At 32.8% G+C, this 19917-nt stretch overlaps 1 protein-coding gene across 1 annotated transcript; it reads right to left on the bottom strand.

Moving 5' to 3' along the window:
* Positions 1–4800: 4800 nt before the first annotated feature.
* On the bottom strand, positions 4801–19381 carry LOC135790507 (uncharacterized). The gene is made up of 2 exons (XM_065300736.1): positions 19033–19381; positions 4801–6798 (listed from the first exon to the last, which is right to left on the bottom strand). Exons 1-2 carry the CDS (start codon positions 19087–19089, stop codon positions 5359–5361), a joined length of 1497 nt encoding a protein of 498 aa, XP_065156808.1. The 5' UTR covers positions 19090–19381; the 3' UTR covers positions 4801–5358.
* Between the last annotated feature and the right edge of the window lie 536 nt (positions 19382–19917).

Genomic DNA, 19917 nt, shown 5'->3' with positions numbered 1-19917 from the left:
AAAACATTACAGCTCTAAAAAATTAAATAATAATTACATGCAATATTAGTTTCTAGCCTTCTTATCGACATATGCTGTTTGTAAGCTAATAATAAAAGATCATGCCGACTTTCGCGATTGTTAGAATTTGTGATATCATCTAGAGTTGCCTGAAACTGTTCGAAAAATATTTCCAAATATATCAGCATACCATACACCATAATAACTGGTAATAGTACGCTAATAGCTTGATATATAAGAAAACTAATAATAGCTATATTGTATAGAGCCCGATAAGTATGATTAATCTCCATCGAAAAATACTGGAATATAAATTTGATATTTATTTAAAATATATTTAAATAATGAATTAGGAATATTTACACTGGGCACTACATAGCCACATGAATACGGCTGCAATTCCATGTCGCAAGGTAGTAATTCAACAAACAAGAACGTAAATATTGCAAAAAATATTGCAAATGGATAAACACATTTTTGAATTGTATTGTTCCACTGATATCCTTCTTGAAGTTTTTTATTGTCTAGTTTTAAGTATACATTGGAATCCATATCGTCAAACAGACTAACTGCAATATCTGCATACCATTTGATAGTATAAATTACATAAAGGCTAAATACTACAGAAAAAACCATCGATAAATTGAATGAAACATCGGCAAAACTCCCACCCAGTTGGAACTGTTTGTAAAGATAACCAAAATTTCCACAGAAATATACACAAATGCAAGAAATATACATCACTTCCCATAACACTGTTTTAAAACAATTTTTGCTGCGTACGTAGAAAACGCAAAATGCTTGGATACTGTGCGATACGTCTCTTATGCTGCTAACATCCGTCATTTTATAAAAATTTGGTGCGCAACTACCAGGAATGATGGATAATAACAATTTGTTGTATAGCTATTAGTTCTAGCTCTAAATATCGATCAGTGTTCAGAAATTATTGTGAATACGTTATTTATAATATAACATTTTTAATATATGAAATTGCTTTATCCACGCTTCCGTTAATGACAACAATAATTTGTATATTTTGATGTATATGGTAATAGTGGATTGCAATATAAATGTTTAAACATTACTAGATAATATAATGTGGTTCGAAACACATAATAATCGCATTGTAAAACATATATATATATATATATATATATATATATATATATATCCTGCGCACACACGTCCTCGTGTGGCTTATTCTGTAAAACAAAGTAAATCTCAGAATCTTGTTCGAAAATTTTAATCACTCGGTCATCTCTGACCACATCTCTGTCATATCTCTCTCATATGCAGCAATATTACATTTCACAAAATCACAAAAATAACAATGATTTGCAACATCAAGCACAATCACTAGAATGATTGACTTCTAACAATTTCACAACCACTACAATGGTTGGAAATTCTACTCAGCCTCTACAATGGCTGGCAGTTCACAACTAATCACACCAATGATTAGGTCTCATGTCACACAACCACACCAATGGTTGGCAACCTACTCAACCACTACAATGGTTGGCAGTTCACAACTAATCACACCAATGATTAGGTCACACGCAATAATAATAATAGAAAATAAGAACAGCAAAGCTGTTAAATCTTTTATACCACTATCAGATAGAGCGGCTTTACTACAACTAAAAGCTAGTCCTAGGGATATTAATATTATACAGGTGTACGCTCCCACCTCGGAAAGCCATGAAAATGAGATCCAGAAATTCTATACGGAAGTCAAACAAATATTAAAAATAACAAAAAAGAATGAAATCAACATTATCATGGGGGATCTAAATGCCAAAATAGGACAGGGAAGAGTAGGAAACATAGTCGGAAACTGGGGTCTGGGTGAAAGAAATGAACGAGGCGATCTATTAGTAGAATTCTGCCAAGAAGAGAATTTTATGGTAGCAAATACATGGTTTAAGTTGCCCAAGCGAAGATTGTACACCTGGAAATCACCCGGAGACACAAAAACCAACATAGTTAGAAATCAGATAGACTATGTACTAATTGATAGGCGCTACCGGAATGGAATAAAAGGAGCTAAAACTTATCCTGGAGCTGACATCGGATCCGATCACAATCCCGTTGTAGGAACCGTGCACATAAAACTAAAGAAAATTAAACATCACAAACAGCAAAGACCTAATTTCGAGAAACTAAAAGATCCAGAACTCCGCAGCGAAATAACAGAACAATTAAATAATACAATTAAACAAACAGCACAAGGACAACCGATCGAAGAAACATGGCATGTTCTACAGCACACAATCGAACAAATACAAACCGAAAAACTTGAAACAGTGTCAAAAACAGGAAAGAAAAGATGGATGACTGAAGAAATCTTAGATCTAATGGAAACTCGAAGGAAATATAAGAACACAAACATCGAAAAATATAAAGAAACCCAACGAATCATTCAGAGATCAATAAGACATGACCAGTTTAATGTATATAAAAAAGTTAAGGAAATCACTGGAACAGGAAAAAGTGCAATACAGACCAACTTCCTTCAAACAAAAGACAACAAAATAATTACAGACCAAGAAGAAATTAAAGAGGAATGGATGAGATACATACGTGAAGTATTTGATGAGGAAAGGGGAGAAATTCAAATAGAGTATAACAACGAACCAATGTTAAATATTTTAACATCAGAGGTAAGCTCAGCTATAAAATCGGCTAAGAATGGGAAATCTGTAGGACCAGATAATGTATACACGGAAATGTTAAAATTATTAGACCAAGAAAATATTCAATTGCTTACCAACTTCTTTAACAGAATCTACACAACAGGAATTTTTCCTCCAGAATGGCTCAAATCGGTATTCATACCGATCCCTAAGAAAAAGGCAGCAAGAAAATGTTCAGATTTCAGATTAATCAGCCTAATGAGTCATACCCTGAAGGTGTTACTAAAAATCATACACCGACGTATCTATCTGAAATGCGAACAAAATATAAGCCCCGAACAATTCGGATTTAGACTAGGGCTAGGAACTAGAGAAGCACTCTTCGGGCTAACTGTGTTGCTAGAAAAATGTAGAGATCAATCAAAGGATGTATATCTTTGTTTCATTGATTATGAAAAAGCGTTCGATAGCATAAAACACCAAAGACTGATACAATTACTCCAAACCCAGGGCTTAGATTACGAAGATGTTCACCTAATAAAGAATTTATATTGGAAGCAAACAGGCTATGTACGATTTGGTGATATCGTAACATCAGACACACCAATCGGACGAGGAGTGCGACAGGGATGTGTGCTCTCACCTCTTTTGTTTAATATATACTCCGAATATATTTTCCAAGAAGCATTGGAGAATGTTAATATTGGCATTAAGGTGAACGGCGACATACTTAATAACATAAGATACGCGGATGACACAGTCATCTTTGCAGACACTCCGGAGGGGTTACAAGAACTGCTGGATAGAATAGTGACATCAGGAGATCAACATGGTCTTAAAATAAACACTGCTAAAACAAAAGTAATGGTCATCAGCAGGAATCAAAACCTACGAACCAATATCCAAATATACGGAACACCAATTCAGGAAGTTGAAAAATTTAAATACCTCGGGACATGGATAACCCAAAATTTGGATCCAGAAATCGAAATTCGAACAAGAATCGAAAGCGCAAGAGCCACATTTATAAGAATGAAGAAACTACTTACAAATACTACCTTATCACTTGATACTCGATACCGTTTTGTGAGAACATATATATACTCTATTCTTCTATATGGAGTAGAATCCTGGACAATGGGAAAACGAATAATACAACGAATAGAGGCATTCGAAATGTGGGTCTTCCGTAGACTTTTGAAAATCCCATGGACAAGACGGATGACAAATGAGAACGTTATCAGAATGATGGGAACAGACAGAGAACTCTTACAACAAGTGAAACGCCGAAAAACAAGTTATCTGGGGCACATATACAGAGGAACAAAATACCAACTCTTAAGACTACTCATGGAAGGAAAGATAGAGGGCCGAAGAGGTCCTGGAAGACGAAAATGTTCATGGCTTAATAATGTACGAGAGTGGACAGGATTAGACACACACACCTTATTGAGAACAGCAACGAATAGAGAAGAGTTTGCTAATACTGTTGCCAACCTTCAGTAATGAAGAAGGCACCTAAAGAAGAAGAAGAAGTTACACAACCACACCAATGGTTGGCAATCTACTCAACCACTACAATGGTTAGCAGTTCACAACTAATCACACCAATGATTAGGTCTCATGTCACACAACCACACCAATGGTTGGATTTCGAAAACCAACAAAATAGAACTGAGATCTTATATCATTATTCCATGCACACAATATTCAGGCAAAATTGGTCTGCTTTAAGCACTTTAACCTTGACACTTCAGAAAGTGCACCACGATGGGATTTGCATATCGTGAGTTATTAATAAAAATTTATATAATTTTAATAAGATCACCACATCAAACCTTTTATAAACATGTGTTTTTGAAGCTATTACCTTCCGCAAATAGCAAAGGCGTACATTGTGTGCAATTTTTTTTTCCTCTTTCAAACCTGATATAGTCAAAGTGGAACTCAAAGGTGGTGTTAAGTATAGGTATAACGGAACTTGTTAAATATATCAAACGCAAATTGTGCAATAAATTACAATATATTTATTCATGTGGGATAAAAAGGTAGGTGCAAAGTTCACAACGCCTTCAGAAATACATATTTAAAAATATATTATATTTATTTAAGTTTTACCAAACGTTAGAAAACAGGGAATAATATAAAAAAAATACTTCACTAAAATACAGATTTTAATTTTATTATCAAAAATTACATTAAAAAGATTGCTAAATTAGCTACATAAAAATATTGCATTGTCACAAGAAACACAATATTGTTCTCTGTATCAAATTATAATAATTAATCAATAATTAATTAAAACGTACGTTATAAAAATAGATTAATTACGTTCGTTAAAAATTAAAGTTTAGAGTGAGCAACGTGTCAATTATCATTGATTCTACACCGTTATTGTCGTCATTCGCATTAAATATTTTCTGATTTTATCGAGACTTGTTCTATGCCTTATTCCAGCTCTCAAGTTATATTCTTCATTTTTTATTATAAAAACGATTAGAGAGTTGTTCCAGAAATTCACATGTATACTCGTAACGCTGATAATAATTGAGGAACTAGAAGGTAATCAGTACGTCGCCGTCTCTTTTTCAAGAGAACATCGAAGTATTTATCTTAAAATACTACTAATGGAAATATTCGTTTTAATATTTAAAAATTATGCAATTTTCAAACACAAATATTAAGTATTTTTTTAAGGCACCGGAATTTTTATTTGGTTCTACAGCGACAAAAACTTCATCAATGCGTCGTAGATCAACCGTGGAGATATCGTTCCATCGGCAGTATAACGCACCCCTCGCAAGGATCCATCATCATGACGAACCACTCCGTATTCTCCAACTATAAACCCATCAGAGGTGCGTTCCTCTACTCTATACTTCCTGTAGTTTCTTCCTTCAACGACGTACCCAACCTTCTGATTATCATCCTTTTTCCCCGGAAGAACTTTTCCATGAGTAGGATTCTGAGCGTGATGGTGCGGGTTGTTGGGGTCTTGATTTGTGGATGGAATTGTTTGAACTGGTTGTATACCATGAGCTCTACCATTTGTTTCCACACTCACTGCTTCATCAACCTCGTAGTTTTGCTCAGGTTGTCCATAGACTACCGGCGTATAAGGTTTTGAAGGTTCATGATAATTTTGTTCGGGAACACCCCAATTTCTTTCAGTTGGTTCAGGAGAATAGTATCTTGAAGGATCCTCATACTTTGAAGTCACATAGTAATCTTTACTTTCAGCACCTGAATTAACCGCAGGCATTGGATGACCCTGATCAACAGGTTGATCCATTGTATTATTTTGATGAGCACCATTATCCTGAACCGGGTTTAGTATTGCAGGAGTATTTAAAGTACCGGGTGTCCAACTTTTTTGTACCGATGGCAATGCTTGAATCACTGTGGAGTATGACACCGACCTAACCCTGTTATTACCACCTTCATTATGGTAAATCAACGTCCCAGGATAGGTTTTTCCATCAAAAGGTATTGGACTAGGCGGGTTTAAACTTGGGTGTGAATTTTGATGACTTGAATGTTCATTGTAATCTCTGCTAATCGGTTCCATTTCTTCAACATGGAACTCACTTTTGTTAGCTTCGGCAATCAAACTAGGAGCATCTTCAGAAGCAACCGCTTCTTGGTCTACCTGAATTAAATCATCATTCAATCCATTAGAAAAATTTATATCTGTAGTCGTAGGTTGTTCAGTTGTATCCAAAACTTCTTCAATTTCTTCATTTTGTTCCTTATTTGTATACACATGCTTGTTGATCATAGAATGACCTATCGTGGAAGAAACTCTGACCGAAATAATAGTACCGTCTTCAGTTTCCTTATTATGAAGGTTGGGGTCTTGAGTATCAATATCGTTTCTGATTTCTATTCTAGGCGTAGAATCTAAGTCACTATCACTGGTTTTTGTAATTTCGATACTTGGATCATGTTGTTGAGCGCGTGATGTGCGTAGGGTTTTTAATGGGTATGATTCTTCATCATCAACTGATTGCTGGCGATGTAAATCTGTGACAGGGACGTTTGCGAGGCCTCCCATCAGAATGCTCAAAAATGCTTCGCCGGCGATGAGGTCCGATGCTGCCGCGTGCTCTTGTCGTGGTATCGGCAAGCCAACCGTCAGTACCGTTTGGGATATTAATAACTAAAAAAACAAAAAATACGCATTTAATTAATAACGGAATGTACAATTTCAAGAACATAAATAAAGCAATAGATATAATTCCGAATGGATAATGTGTTTATATGCAATTTGCAACATTGTTGTTTTCTTGCATTTTCTTTGCATTCGCATGCATGATTTTTTTCATCATATTTAATCGCCTACGTGGCCAGTCAGACAGTTACAAAACACATGGAATTCTTGAGCAAACCGAACGAAATCGACACAACGCAACAACTGCAAACAACGGTTACAATTAAATTTCAATAATATAAAATTTATTCCAAGACCAGAACAAAACCGAGAACTAGTCTAAGATTAAACATTGGAAACCTGTCATTGTCATTACAGAAAGTTATGAATGTGTCTCTAGCACTGAAGTCTTTGCAGGAGCTAGGAAAAAGGCCATTTTCTAACAATACTCATTCACTCGTGGTCGTAATAACGCGCATTACTGCCAGTATTGCTTGTTGCCGCGGCGTGCTCTATTTGTATTATTAGAAAGAGCAATCAAGGTCGATTCTAATCAATTACTAATGAAATGGCGCTTTTTACATATATCGATCATATGGCGGCGCATAAACATATTCACATGATGGTGCCATGTTCGTGTTCCATTCCGGTGCGCGTGTGCGATTTGTGAATGTGCGCAGAATTGAAACGGATGTGGATTGTTATTAGGAATTGAACTGGTGTGGTAAACAATTATTATGTTGAGTTACACCCTAATTATATAATTAGCTAAACCGAGCACGTTTCGCACAATACATAATTCAATTGCGCGTCAGATCTCAAGAGATTAACAAAGATTGAAAGTAGAAATTTATGATTGTTAGCCAAATAAATTTAAATAATTAAATATAAACTTTCAAATATTAAGTTTGCTACTTATAACTTTGATAAACATTTTGATTTTGCTTTGATTTTAACACCAAACAACGTAGTATTTTGTTTCTTTGTTTATATTTTGCGTTGAATCTGTTGGAAGCGACCTCGCCGTAGGGCATCTCAATCAAGAAAGGTTTATTATTGTTATTACGCTCATTTGCGCGCCTTATTATGTCGCCTCGGCAGCAACAAATCGTGTGCACTACGTAAGTTCTGCATTGTTTTCGATTTCTTTCGTTCAAACACGTTTTGCGATTTTTTTCGTCAACGCCACACATTCGACATTGAACTAAGCCGAAAGGTGTGCTACCGTCTTACAATTTAATTGAAATCATGAAATTATACTCATTATAACTAGGTTTACTACAACAAATCAGCTTTTTATCATTTTTTTGTGAATTTAAGAAAAATATTTAATATTTTTCATCTTTTAACTACGATAAAACGTACCTACATATATAATTTAGTATGACAGTGAATAATAATTAATTCTTGTTCAAGTAGATAAAGCAATTAAATCATGTATACACAATAATATCAAAGCACCAACGGCATTTCCAGTCTTAAGGTAATTGAGCGGACAATTCGCACGTAATCGGCCATTCCAGTAACTCAAGGCATGCGTCGCGCTATTAATTCGCCAGTTATTAATTACACGCAATAAAAGTGCCGCAATTACGTTGCATAATTCGAATCTACGCCGAGCAAGAGTGTCGGACATTCCCTCAACTGATACCTCTGCACACAAACACATTCACACACATTTATCTATCTCAAAGAAACAGCAATATCGAATCTTTGATTGTGATTGTGTTATGCTTATTGTTATTACTTTTATTAGAATCAAGCCAGGCATGCAGCTGTCCAATCAACAATTTCATTTCGGTTCTAATTTAATTAACTTGAGCATGTGAACACTGAATGATCGATATTGATACAAGTATAGACATGTGGTTGGTAAGAGATCAAAGTATTAAGTTTAATAAGTAATTTATTATGAGGATCGTGCAGATTACTTTCTATGACTCTCATTGTAAATTATATAATATATATATTTTTTAAATGATTTATATAACAAAATTATTTATTAATTAAATTTGGAATTTCCTAATGTTATAAATAAAATTTACTTCAAATAAATTACTGCATCTTTTATTGTAGCTGTGTTATAAATTATTTTATTAGAGTGTTTTTCTTTATGCATCTCGAGAATTAATTTAAAGCTCATCATAAATTATGCACATCTCAAGTACACCCATTTACTGCAACATAAATAAATTATGCGATGTTTAATTAGTTTACTTCACTTATTTAATTTTCAAATTACAGGGACATTATGTACTTTAGCACTGTATTTCCTTCACTATTTTCTTTCAATTTATTTTTTTCATGAAATTTTTCTTTTAATAAATCTCACATGTGTATTGGTAAACTTGTCTACACCTCTACAACAAACACATTTTAACATTTGAGTATGGAGAATAACAAAAGTGTGTGAGTGTATAAACGTCTGACAATTACGCGTTGTATTTACAACGTTCTGCTCTGATTGCGACCGACGCAAGGTATGAGAATAGGTAACATTTCGTTACTTAGCGATTCACCGTTCTCTGTCGGCAACAACCAACGAATTCGTCTGCGAACAGACGATAATTTTGCGCGTTTAACGCGCATTTCGATTATGTAATCTTTAATATTTTTCAACCAAGTTATTATCAACTAAACAAACACCTATTATTAATTTTCACTGTAAAACAACACAATTATCTGAAACACTACTAAAACTAAAATACCACGTAAAAATTAATAATATCTGTTTACGATCCCATTTTATTATTAGGAAGCAAATTTTTAATTTATATCAATCATAAACTAAGTTTTAATTTTTAATATAAGCTAGTTAATCACTTTAATTGGCAGTTAATTAACATATTCATCAATCGCTTAATAAATTTAATCAGTACTATAAATTTATTACTCTATCATTGTCGATACAAAATATCATCTTCCTATTCCAACCAACATAAAAAATAATTACAAACTTTTTATTTGGATATAATTACACGTTGTATTGATTTGGATAAAAACTTTTATGTATAAATCGTGAAACTAATTAGTAATTTATTGAGTAATTAAAACGTGTGCCTCTTGGCAGCAAACTAAAGAGTACTATTTGGTCATGATTGAGTGCCTGTGAAGAATTTCTGCGTGTGTTTTTGACTTTTTGACTTTCGAAACTTTTCACGCACAATATCCCACGAAACGCATGTAGGCACAAAGTGAGTAAATAAGCGTGATAATTCTAAATAATTCTGACTATCGAAAAGCTTTTAATTCCAACATTCACATTGATTGCTACTCATTATTTATCTATTTTACATTAAATGATTAATTTACATTTTTAAAAATTATTGTGGATAGTGTTATTCTTATATTATTAGTACGTTACACTTGCAAACTATTGTTTTAACTTCTAAATGTTTGTTGTTGCTAGTTGTTAGTGAAAATGACTGCAGTTCTATTATAAATCGTTTACGTTCGTAAATTAGACTTTGCATAATGTCTTATTAAGCGTGACGCGTGTTTTATTTGACATTAACATTTAACTTCCGCTTCTAATACTTTTTTGGTACTGCTTGTGGTTTATACTCTACTTACGTCACAATAGTCTTTATGTCTTTGTTGTTACATGCAGGACACTAAAATTTTTCAATTTTGCCACTGCTTTGGTGCTTTCGCAGCATTGCCTGCATACTCGTGGGAGTAAATAAGCAATATAATTCGAGAATTGGCCGCTCGGTCATACATTACCGACCTACCGCCTTTGCTGACAATCTTTTAATGCACATTCACGCGAGTCAGGTCCGCCAAGTCACTTGCGATTTGCACGGAATGCCGAATAAAATAAATATACAGGTTTGAATAGCGACTTGATATAGAATCTATACAATCCAAGTATATAAAATGTGCAACTGAATGAGTAAATCAAGAAAATAGAAGAGAGAATGTAGAATGTAGAATATATTTCAGATATAAATTGGAATGGGTCCTATTGATCTGTAATTGATTGAAATTGAAGTCGATTGTAACACAGCATAAAAAATACTGAACTAATAAGCATTACCTTATAATCTTATTGGGTTGAACTATAAAATGGTTTACTTTCTAGCCATTTTAGGACAGGTAGAAATTGAAATCATTGCATAATTATACAATTACTTTTTATTAAATAAAATGACCAAATTTAATCTGTTTATAGCACTAATTTTAAATTTATAAGCAACCTTATAATGTCAAATAATTATTACATTGAAGTTTTTGTCCTCTACCTTATTATTTTATTTTCTTATAACAAAAATAAGATTTTATCTTGTTTTATTCTGCTATGATCTATGCTAGACGAATTTGTGCTGTGCCCCAGTTAGGTGTAGGTGTAATGTGTTTGTTCTTAGCCTAAGAAGTATGCTTAAGTTAACAATATGTTCATGTTATATCGTGGACTTGTTGCCTTGTATAGACAATCGATTTGAGACTGGCGACTAAAGTTCTGTTCATTTTATTCTTGCCGTTAAAACAAAACAAATATTAATATTGTAAAATTACTCTCCTGGTGATTAGATCTTTCTAAAACAACTAAAATAAATCAACTTTTAGATATTGTTGTAATAACTACAGTAATATTTCACGTCATGCTTAAAAAAACACAGCAGACGTAATTTTTTCCTCACTTAAAGCAGTTTTACTTTTTTACCGCGTGTTTTAGCAAGTTTAAAGCAGTTTATAGCGCTTGGTTCACACTATACATTCAGATGAAGCAATAGCTGGAAGTCTGGAAGTAATTCGAGCAATTCGAGCATGGATTTGAGCACATTCGAAGCGGTTATTAGGCACCTCGACGTTCGCGTTGTGAAATTGGAAACAACGAACAACCTTGTCAAGGTAGCCAACAACCGACGGCCCGATAAAAACAAAACCAAGCTAAATCGTTATATCGTGAGTATCAGTAGCATAATTATAAAAATATTGTAAACTTATATTATACCTATATGAATTTATTGTTTTTTGTTAGTTATTGCGTTGATTGCTTATTGTTCAATTATTTCAATGCTTAATCATTTAACTGCATTCGTTAGCAGTCGTAAAATAATAATGCGAGGAGTTTGAAACAAGTAGTATGTGTGTAGCTTAACACAAATTGCGTGTCGACACCTTGTGCTTGGAATTGCTTTATAAATGCCTTAAATACGTGCACGATATGTAATTTATTTTGTTTTATATCTTCACAACAAATGGCTATTACACTCAATAACTCGAAAAGTTGAAATTGTTTAATCGCTAGTCCAATGTAAGAGAATGCCATAATTTTTACTTACCTGAATTGAGATAAAATAATTTCTTAATTATTAGCCGTTTTTTTAAGTTTTAGTTGCAAAACTTGCAATAAATATATTTTTAAAACCTTACTCGATTTTTTTACTTCCATACAAAAAATATTCAATAATAAACTGCCCTAATAAAAAATACCGTTAAAATCTAAATTCCGTGTTTTACGAACACATTGGAAAAGTATGTAAATGTCATTCTAGTGTGATACAATAATTTGATCTTGACCACTAATATTATCTCAAATCAAGATTAAAAACTTGAAGATCAACGACAAGTTTTGCAATTTAAAATTTCAGACATTTATGTTTGTCACAGAAAAAAGAAACCGTTAGATTTAAACCTGACACTGTAAATGTGTACAAATAATATATTTTTGAAATCTAAACGCTCCAATCTGAGTGCCATTTAAAACCCAATAAAAAAATATCTACGGTTTTGTACCTGTTACAAAATAGTAAAATACGTCTTTAATGCTAGAGTATTGCAAGGAAACATAAGAAACAATTAAATCGTTGCGATGTGCCACACTCACAAATCGTTCGATATATATAAAATATATTTTACGCGCTGCGTCTAAATGACGTCTATAAATTCTACAAAAAAAACTCTCGCCATCTTTTTTGCACCTTCTCATCGCACTATAAATAGCACTGGTCTGAAATATTTATTCACAACCAACGACATCTTATGAACTATGTTTGTGCCTCCTGGCGTTTTTAGTTAGGTTGTTTTGGTCTTTTTAACAGCATAATAACTAACATACACACGTTGTTGGTTTTGTATTGCTGTTATTTATTGAGCGTTAGACTCCGACACCCAACGCAGATATTATTTATTGGCGCCACGATAAATATTAGCATCCCAGTGTGAGAAAAATGGCTCCACCCAAAAACACGCACAAAAAAATGAATAACAAACAAAAAGATCAATTGGATGCTGTTGGAAGTGTAGAAAAAAAGGAATGAAGAATGTTATTGATTTGGGAATGTAGATTGCTTTGGACTAAAAAAAAGCATGAAGAATTGTAAATAGCAGAACAAGAGGTCATGAAATGTTGAGGATGTTGTGTTTTTGAAGGTCATTCAATGCCATAAGTAGAAGAATCGTGCGCAAATTAGTAAATTATTGAAAATTCGTGATATTTTATTAAAAAAAACATTACTAGATGATATCTTAAGGTCTTACTTGAACATTCTTTGGAAGAGTGAAAAAAGAGTGAAAATGCACATGATAAATATGATTTGTGCATAACTATGAAGATTAAGCATAATATTGTGATGGTGCAGATTAAGCGTAATTTATAGCGCATTAACACGTTTAACGTACGCACGCAATGCACACATTGTGCACGCATTGTACACAATTCACTTACTTTTTGTACTCATACCCATATTTAACCTCTTAGTTGCACATGATACTCATACTCATGATTATGTACCTATTTCTGCTTTCATGTTCATGTTCATGTTCATACTCTTATTCTTATTAGGCTCACGTTACTTAACTTTGCTTAAGTCCTTTGAGTTTACTTAAAGATGATTTTATCGTTTAAGCACTGCGCATGACTTGAATTATGAAGAGACTTTTTAGTCGTGTGACAATTTGGCAATAAATTAAGCGAATTTTAAAAGGTGGATAGGCGTAATAAATAGCGTGGTTTTTGTTAGACACGTTTTTAATTTAATCTTTCATTTTTAGCATGTTTGGAATATAATTGAGGCCATACGTGTCGGACGCGCGCAATAAATAATTGGCAATTAGCTAACGTCTACAATGTGGAGTTGGGTCGAGTTACACCCACTAATTATGCAAAAACACAATCAACCGAAGTGATTTTCAGCCTTTTGAAACCTTGATTTGCAAGTCAATACTCAATTTACAAATCAATCGAAAATCTCCCAATTAATTATTATTTATTGATACAATATTATAAATATTATAAAATCTATCATATCAAAATATCAAATTTATCATTATGATACACGTAATTTCGCAATAGTTGGAACACAAGTAATAAATTATATATTTTGCATGTAATATATGGAATTTCATGTATCAAATTATCGTTTTCAAGTGATTAAGATAGGTATGTCTCCGCATTTTGCATCCTTAATTAGCAAATTTAATTAAACAAGGTGACGTCCACAAGAATGCATTTTACGTTTACAACCCACTTCATTAAATATCACTTAAACGGTATTGAAGAGAATTTATTGCAATTTAAGACGCCTTAAAGAATGATTTAATTCTCATGGAATTTTCAAAGTCATAAAATAAGTGCTTTATATTTATTAAACGTAAAATAATAAATTTAATCATATATTAAAAAAAACGCAGAGCTTTTTAGCTTTGTCATTAACAAATTATGCGTAATATATGTTTTATCTTTCAAGTGTTGACGTTTATCTAATGTATTACACATTAAACACCGTTGATTATTTGAAAAATACATATTATGTAAATCAGTTAGTATATTCATAATTCATAACTTCGTAAGTATGATTTAATACCGATTTAAAATTCAAAACGGCCAAATCTAAATCGCATTTAGATCTAAGAGATTTAAAGTTTATCTATACTTAATAATTCTATTCCTTAGTTTTGACCTTGCATTGATCAATCATGCGCCATCAAGTCATTACAATTTGATATACATTTATTGGTTTCATCAATTTGTCACCGAATAAACCACATTCAAGCGGATCTGGTTGATTTATATGATTTAAAATATTGTGAGCCAGTGATTAGTAATTTTATAGGTTTATTTGAATGCGGATGAAGACAATTAATTCGTGTTGATTCACGAATTTAAATCAACCGGTAATTGTTTTCGTTCAGCAATTGCTACATATTTACAATCGCTCATTATTTAAATGACTTGATTCACACCTTGACGAATTACTGACATCCGTGACAAAAACAACTACCTACTGAATATTTTAAATAAATTATATATAAAAAAACTAAATTTAAACAATGAAATATTTTGGAGAGTTAATAATGCTCGTAGGGAATCAGAAGAAGATATGTTTTTAACTAATGTTGATGTGGTAAACTTTTCTTAGTAAAAAACAATTCCTACATGTTATGTTTTGTTTATTTTTGATTTGCTTTGCTTCACCTATTCTCCCGTCACGCAAATTACGATAAAAGAATCATTCTGACAACTGATTGAAGTATCTCTGGATTGAGTAATTCACTGCGAAGCGTATTTGTTTTATGGCCGATTAAATTTTTATTGTAGACAGCAAGCTGCTCAATGTTAATAACTCACTTACCGAATCACCTTCTGAATAAGTCAATAAAAACTGATGAAACTGACTGAAAACGTACTCTAACAGAATATTCTTGTTCAATTTATATGTAGTTTCAATATTGCAATAATTTTCCTGTTGCATAAAAAGATAATTCATCAGATTAATGGGTTTATATCGATAGATATTGAATATATATAAGTGAACAACATTTCTGCATTAATTTATGCTTTGTCGGTCTGTGAGCCATTAAGAAATTACGCGTTTCTCAATGTCGGCACTGCTTTTGTCTCTCGTCGCTTTTTCCGCGCCTCGCGAGCAAAAACGAAACTTGTCAAGAAGCAGCAAGTCTACAACGTCATCGCCGACGAAGGAAAGTCGCAATCGTTGATGTACTTGAACCGCAAGGACAAATCATTGCCATTTCTTGACATTCGATAATCAGCTATATTCTCGCAAAAAGGTAAATAAGTATAACAGTAAGCTACCCAAGTGTAGATCATAATTTCAAGAAGTAATTTGCACTAAATGAACAGGACTTTTGATGTGAAGTGAGTAAAATAAAACAGTGTGAAAATGGGTGAAACAAGGTCATTTTATTTTGCTCCATGTAAATGTTCATCTTTAATGTTTCCAGATATGTCACAAAAGACGTAATAAAATCGAATGGCGTAAATAATAGATCAAGTATAAAGGTGGAGTCTATGTTCTCATATAGCTAAAAATTGTTTTTTTCAATGGAAATTTATACGTGAATGAATAGATAAGAATCGGAATCAATTCAAAGTTTAAAAAGTCGTTGAATTGAGTAGGAAGCTAAATTTGGTATTTGACATGATAGAATATTTTCTCATCATATCAACATAGTGTCAAATCAGATCCGTGTGAACAAAATAATGGTGATAATATAAACATTTTCAATTTCTTCATTTCTTGAAACGTATTTTTTGTACATTCCTAGATATGCATATACATAATGTATAACATAAATTTCACACGGTTTATAAAATATTAGAAAAATCAAAATAATGTAGGTATCTACTCGTAAAATATCGAAAATATTTGCAATATTGCAATAAAATATTTAATTGAATAAATAAAAATGTAATATTTTAAAATATTTGCAGTCAATGACCGACTAGAATTGACATCAGACTAAAACTAAGAGTGTTTATGATTCTATAAATCTCTTTAGAGGATTTTGGTGTAGTAAATTCAAAAGTGTGAGTAATTTCTTAGATTTAAAATGGCACCGCCAACTTAGTCGCGTTTTTTGGGCTCATTAGCATTGGCTTATGTCAAGTTTAGCTTATAATTCGAATTTAATGGTTCAATACGGTTTTAGATTACATCTAAATTGGATTCTTGTTAATAATCACATCTTAAAGCACACAAATCGTATAGTTCTCTTGTCCTAAATCAATGACGTATTTTGTTATTATAAATCAGTAACACTTACTTTAATTAATTTGGATAGTTAAAGCAAATCGAATGAAGTTCCTTATTGAGACATCGTATGGCAATAGTTTCAGGCAATAATTTCTGGATATTCTAAGAAGACTAAGTAGAAATTCAGTAAAGTACTGTTTTGTTATGTCATGCGTAAGTATTTATAAGCAACAAATTTTCCAACATGAAAGTGCAAATAACTTACTCCTTTAGACCCATGCAAATACTCTGCAACTATTGATATTCAAACCTATTTCGAGATTGTGATTCTACTTAAAAGTGATTTAAGTAGCAGATTTAAACTAAACTGTGTAGAAGATCGTAGCTAAAGAAGACAAGAATTGCAAATGTGCGTACCGATAGCTATCAGCAATAACAATAATTTATGAAAAGCACCCGCATTGCCAGGCGAGATAAATCAGTTAATTTACAACGGACAACTTTCACGTTAAACCTAAATTATTAGTAAACTTTACATAATTATCGTAATTTAATTATTAAACTAAATTAAGAAGTTCTCATCGTTTCTAAATAATAATTGAATCAAATTCTTTTATCAATTGTTGTTGGTTTAAGATCGTAGGCAAATGAAAGTGAGAAAAGTTCGACTTTGACTTTGCTAACGAGCTAATTAGTCACGTCACTAGACAATTCATGCGAGTGTTATTTCCGCAAGGTGTTTCCCTGCTTATTAATGTAACCTATTCACAATTCAGATTCCATGATCAATACAAAGCTTTTTTATGAAATAAATACTGAATACAAATGTTTACCTCACCTTATTAAAACATTTATACTTTTATTACTTGATTAATTTATGGGATTTACGACATTTGCTTTCTAAGCTACCAACAATGTAATATTACAACATCTAAATTAATAATAAATTAATTTTTTATTTGCAATTCAATCGTATTTTAGTGACAATTTTGTTTTTTTGTCAAAAAGACACATATTGAGTGTAATTAAAATAAATTTACAGGTAAAACCTTTACAATTTCTTAAAACCTACTCATTTTCTACAAGATTATTCTCCACTTGATCAGAAATTAGTCACTTACTTCATTTGTTCTTTGTGACATTTTCTCTCAATTACAAGTACAAGCTAGCAATTTGCGCATATTCCAAGTATGACTAAAGTGCAACTAATAAGTCAATAACGTAATAAACTAATCAAGTCAATAGATACTTCGCTCACACACCAGTATATTTGCATTCAATCTCTTATATCTTAATACAAATTGATAATATGTATTCTATTCATATGCGTATTGATAATCCGTTAATTTAACACTTAATTCACATTCATACGCCGATTAAATTCTTTCCATTGTTGTTTCAGTGTCGCACTTTTGCACAATCACATTTTTTGTCGTTGTTTTAAAGTTCAGCTACAAACACGTGACTTTAAGCAGCAATACAACTTTTCATTTTATTGGTGAAAACGTGTGTTATTGAATAGCGCTATTCTGATTATAATTATATAATCGATCGATAAATTTGCAACTAATTAGCATTTTGTAATTCAAATTCAATTGTAACGTAATTAAAAAATTCTTTTATGCACTTACAAGCTTTTTGCGTTCTAACATTAAATAAATTTTGATTTAGATTTAAAAACATGTTGCATGATGTAAATCTAATAGATCTTTGTTGTTAGTTGTCACCGCAGTCGACAATAGCAACCAGAAAATGTCAAGTTCAGAGCATAAAACTTGATCAACTTGCCGCAACTTTGCGCGAGTTGGCGCGACTTTGAGTGACTTTGTGCGTCGCACGAATAAATTTCAGATCGGACGGATCGATAGGTGTGGTTAACAAATCGAATTAAGCCGGCTAAACTACCGCATTAAGTGATATCTTGCATTAACACGCTCTTTTGTTCCGTCAGCAACGAAACAAAGCAGGCAACTAAAAATATAGCAGATGTAAACTTGTTTCAAACATTTTAAAGGATAATTTTCGTTTCGTATAATTTTTTTAATACATTCATCTTTGATTCAAGAAAATATTTAACAACAAAGTATATTTTTAACTTTGAAATAGTGTTATATATTGTCAAAATAATCAATTTTAATGTGAAATGAATTATGACAATCATTTCAAGGATAATAAAGTAATAAATCAAAAAATTGATACATGTACTAATAGAGAGTGATAGACCAAAAATATTTGATTGATATTTTCATAGAAAAAATAGCAATATTTTTTTTAATGTTATGTTATTAATAAAACTTACAGTGAATATAATCAATAAGGGATGTGCGAATCGCCTGACGTTGTTGGTGGCAAACATTGCTCTCCCTCTTTGCCGTCGTCATGCATGCACGCGCTGTGTTGAAAGTGCACCGGCGCGCATCGGAGGCGGCGCGGCTGTCATTCACGTGCGGGGGCGGTGGTGTTTCGGGTGCTGCGTGGGCGTGTAGTGCTGTGGGGTGCACGGGGCCAGTTAATACATGCCGCCGCCGCCGTCACTCTGGTCACTACTCTCCCTCACTCGCGCCCGTCTCCTTCGTCTTCGCGCGTACACCGGTACACACACACGTCCGCTTCGTGCTGCACTCCGCGAGTCACTGACGTCTTGGTCGCGGTCTTGGAAGGTAACACCGCAGGTTTGCAGGCAACACTAGTGCTACTAGACCTGCAAATGCTACCAATGTTTCCAATGTCGGCGATTGAACACGAGCACGATGCGTGAAGAAGCAAACAATCGACAAGACTCAAAAGAACTTCCTCTGGCGACAAAGACGTCCTTTCTTCTGAAGTGTCTTAAAGATATTGTAATACAAACAAGTTAGATTAACTATAGTTGCGTGTATATTGAAGACTGAATTGAGGCAAGTGAAGAAGTAACTTAAGTAGGTATTGGCTTTGACTTTGACTTTGGTTTGACAACCGCAGGATGTAGTTTCCTAATTACAAACTGACTATGTTCAATGGTTACCAAGGTATAGAATGAAATCATCCGTATATTGATTATAGTTTGTTCTAAGAATTTACACATTCATTAACATTTTTGGGTATTTATGCTAGTATTACAAATATTTTTTCTAAAATTAAATAATATTAGTCATTTTTTGGACGTCCGGTTATTAGAACCTTGGGGACATATTTAAAAAAAAGT

The sequence above is a fragment of the Atheta coriaria genome, unplaced genomic scaffold (genome assembly GCF_025399875.1).
Source record: "Atheta coriaria isolate IRGN ID8LTWV9N9 unplaced genomic scaffold, Caltech_Dcor_3.1 hic_scaffold_4_pilon, whole genome shotgun sequence".
Lineage (NCBI taxonomy): Eukaryota > Metazoa > Arthropoda > Insecta > Coleoptera > Staphylinidae > Dalotia > Dalotia coriaria.
The sequence above is the reverse complement of the archived record's forward strand: the minus strand, read 5'-3'. Positions and strand labels throughout refer to the sequence as shown.

Excerpts from the sequence above, each read along its gene's own strand:
- LOC135790507 (XM_065300736.1), bottom strand. The coding sequence starts at position 19,089 with ATGTTTGCCACCAACAACGTCAGGCGATTCGCACATCCCTTATTGATT. Across the intron at positions 6,799-19,032 it reads CCTTATTGATTATATTCACT|TTATTAATATCCCAAACGGT; the intron begins GTAAGTTTTATT and ends TTGTTTTTTTAG.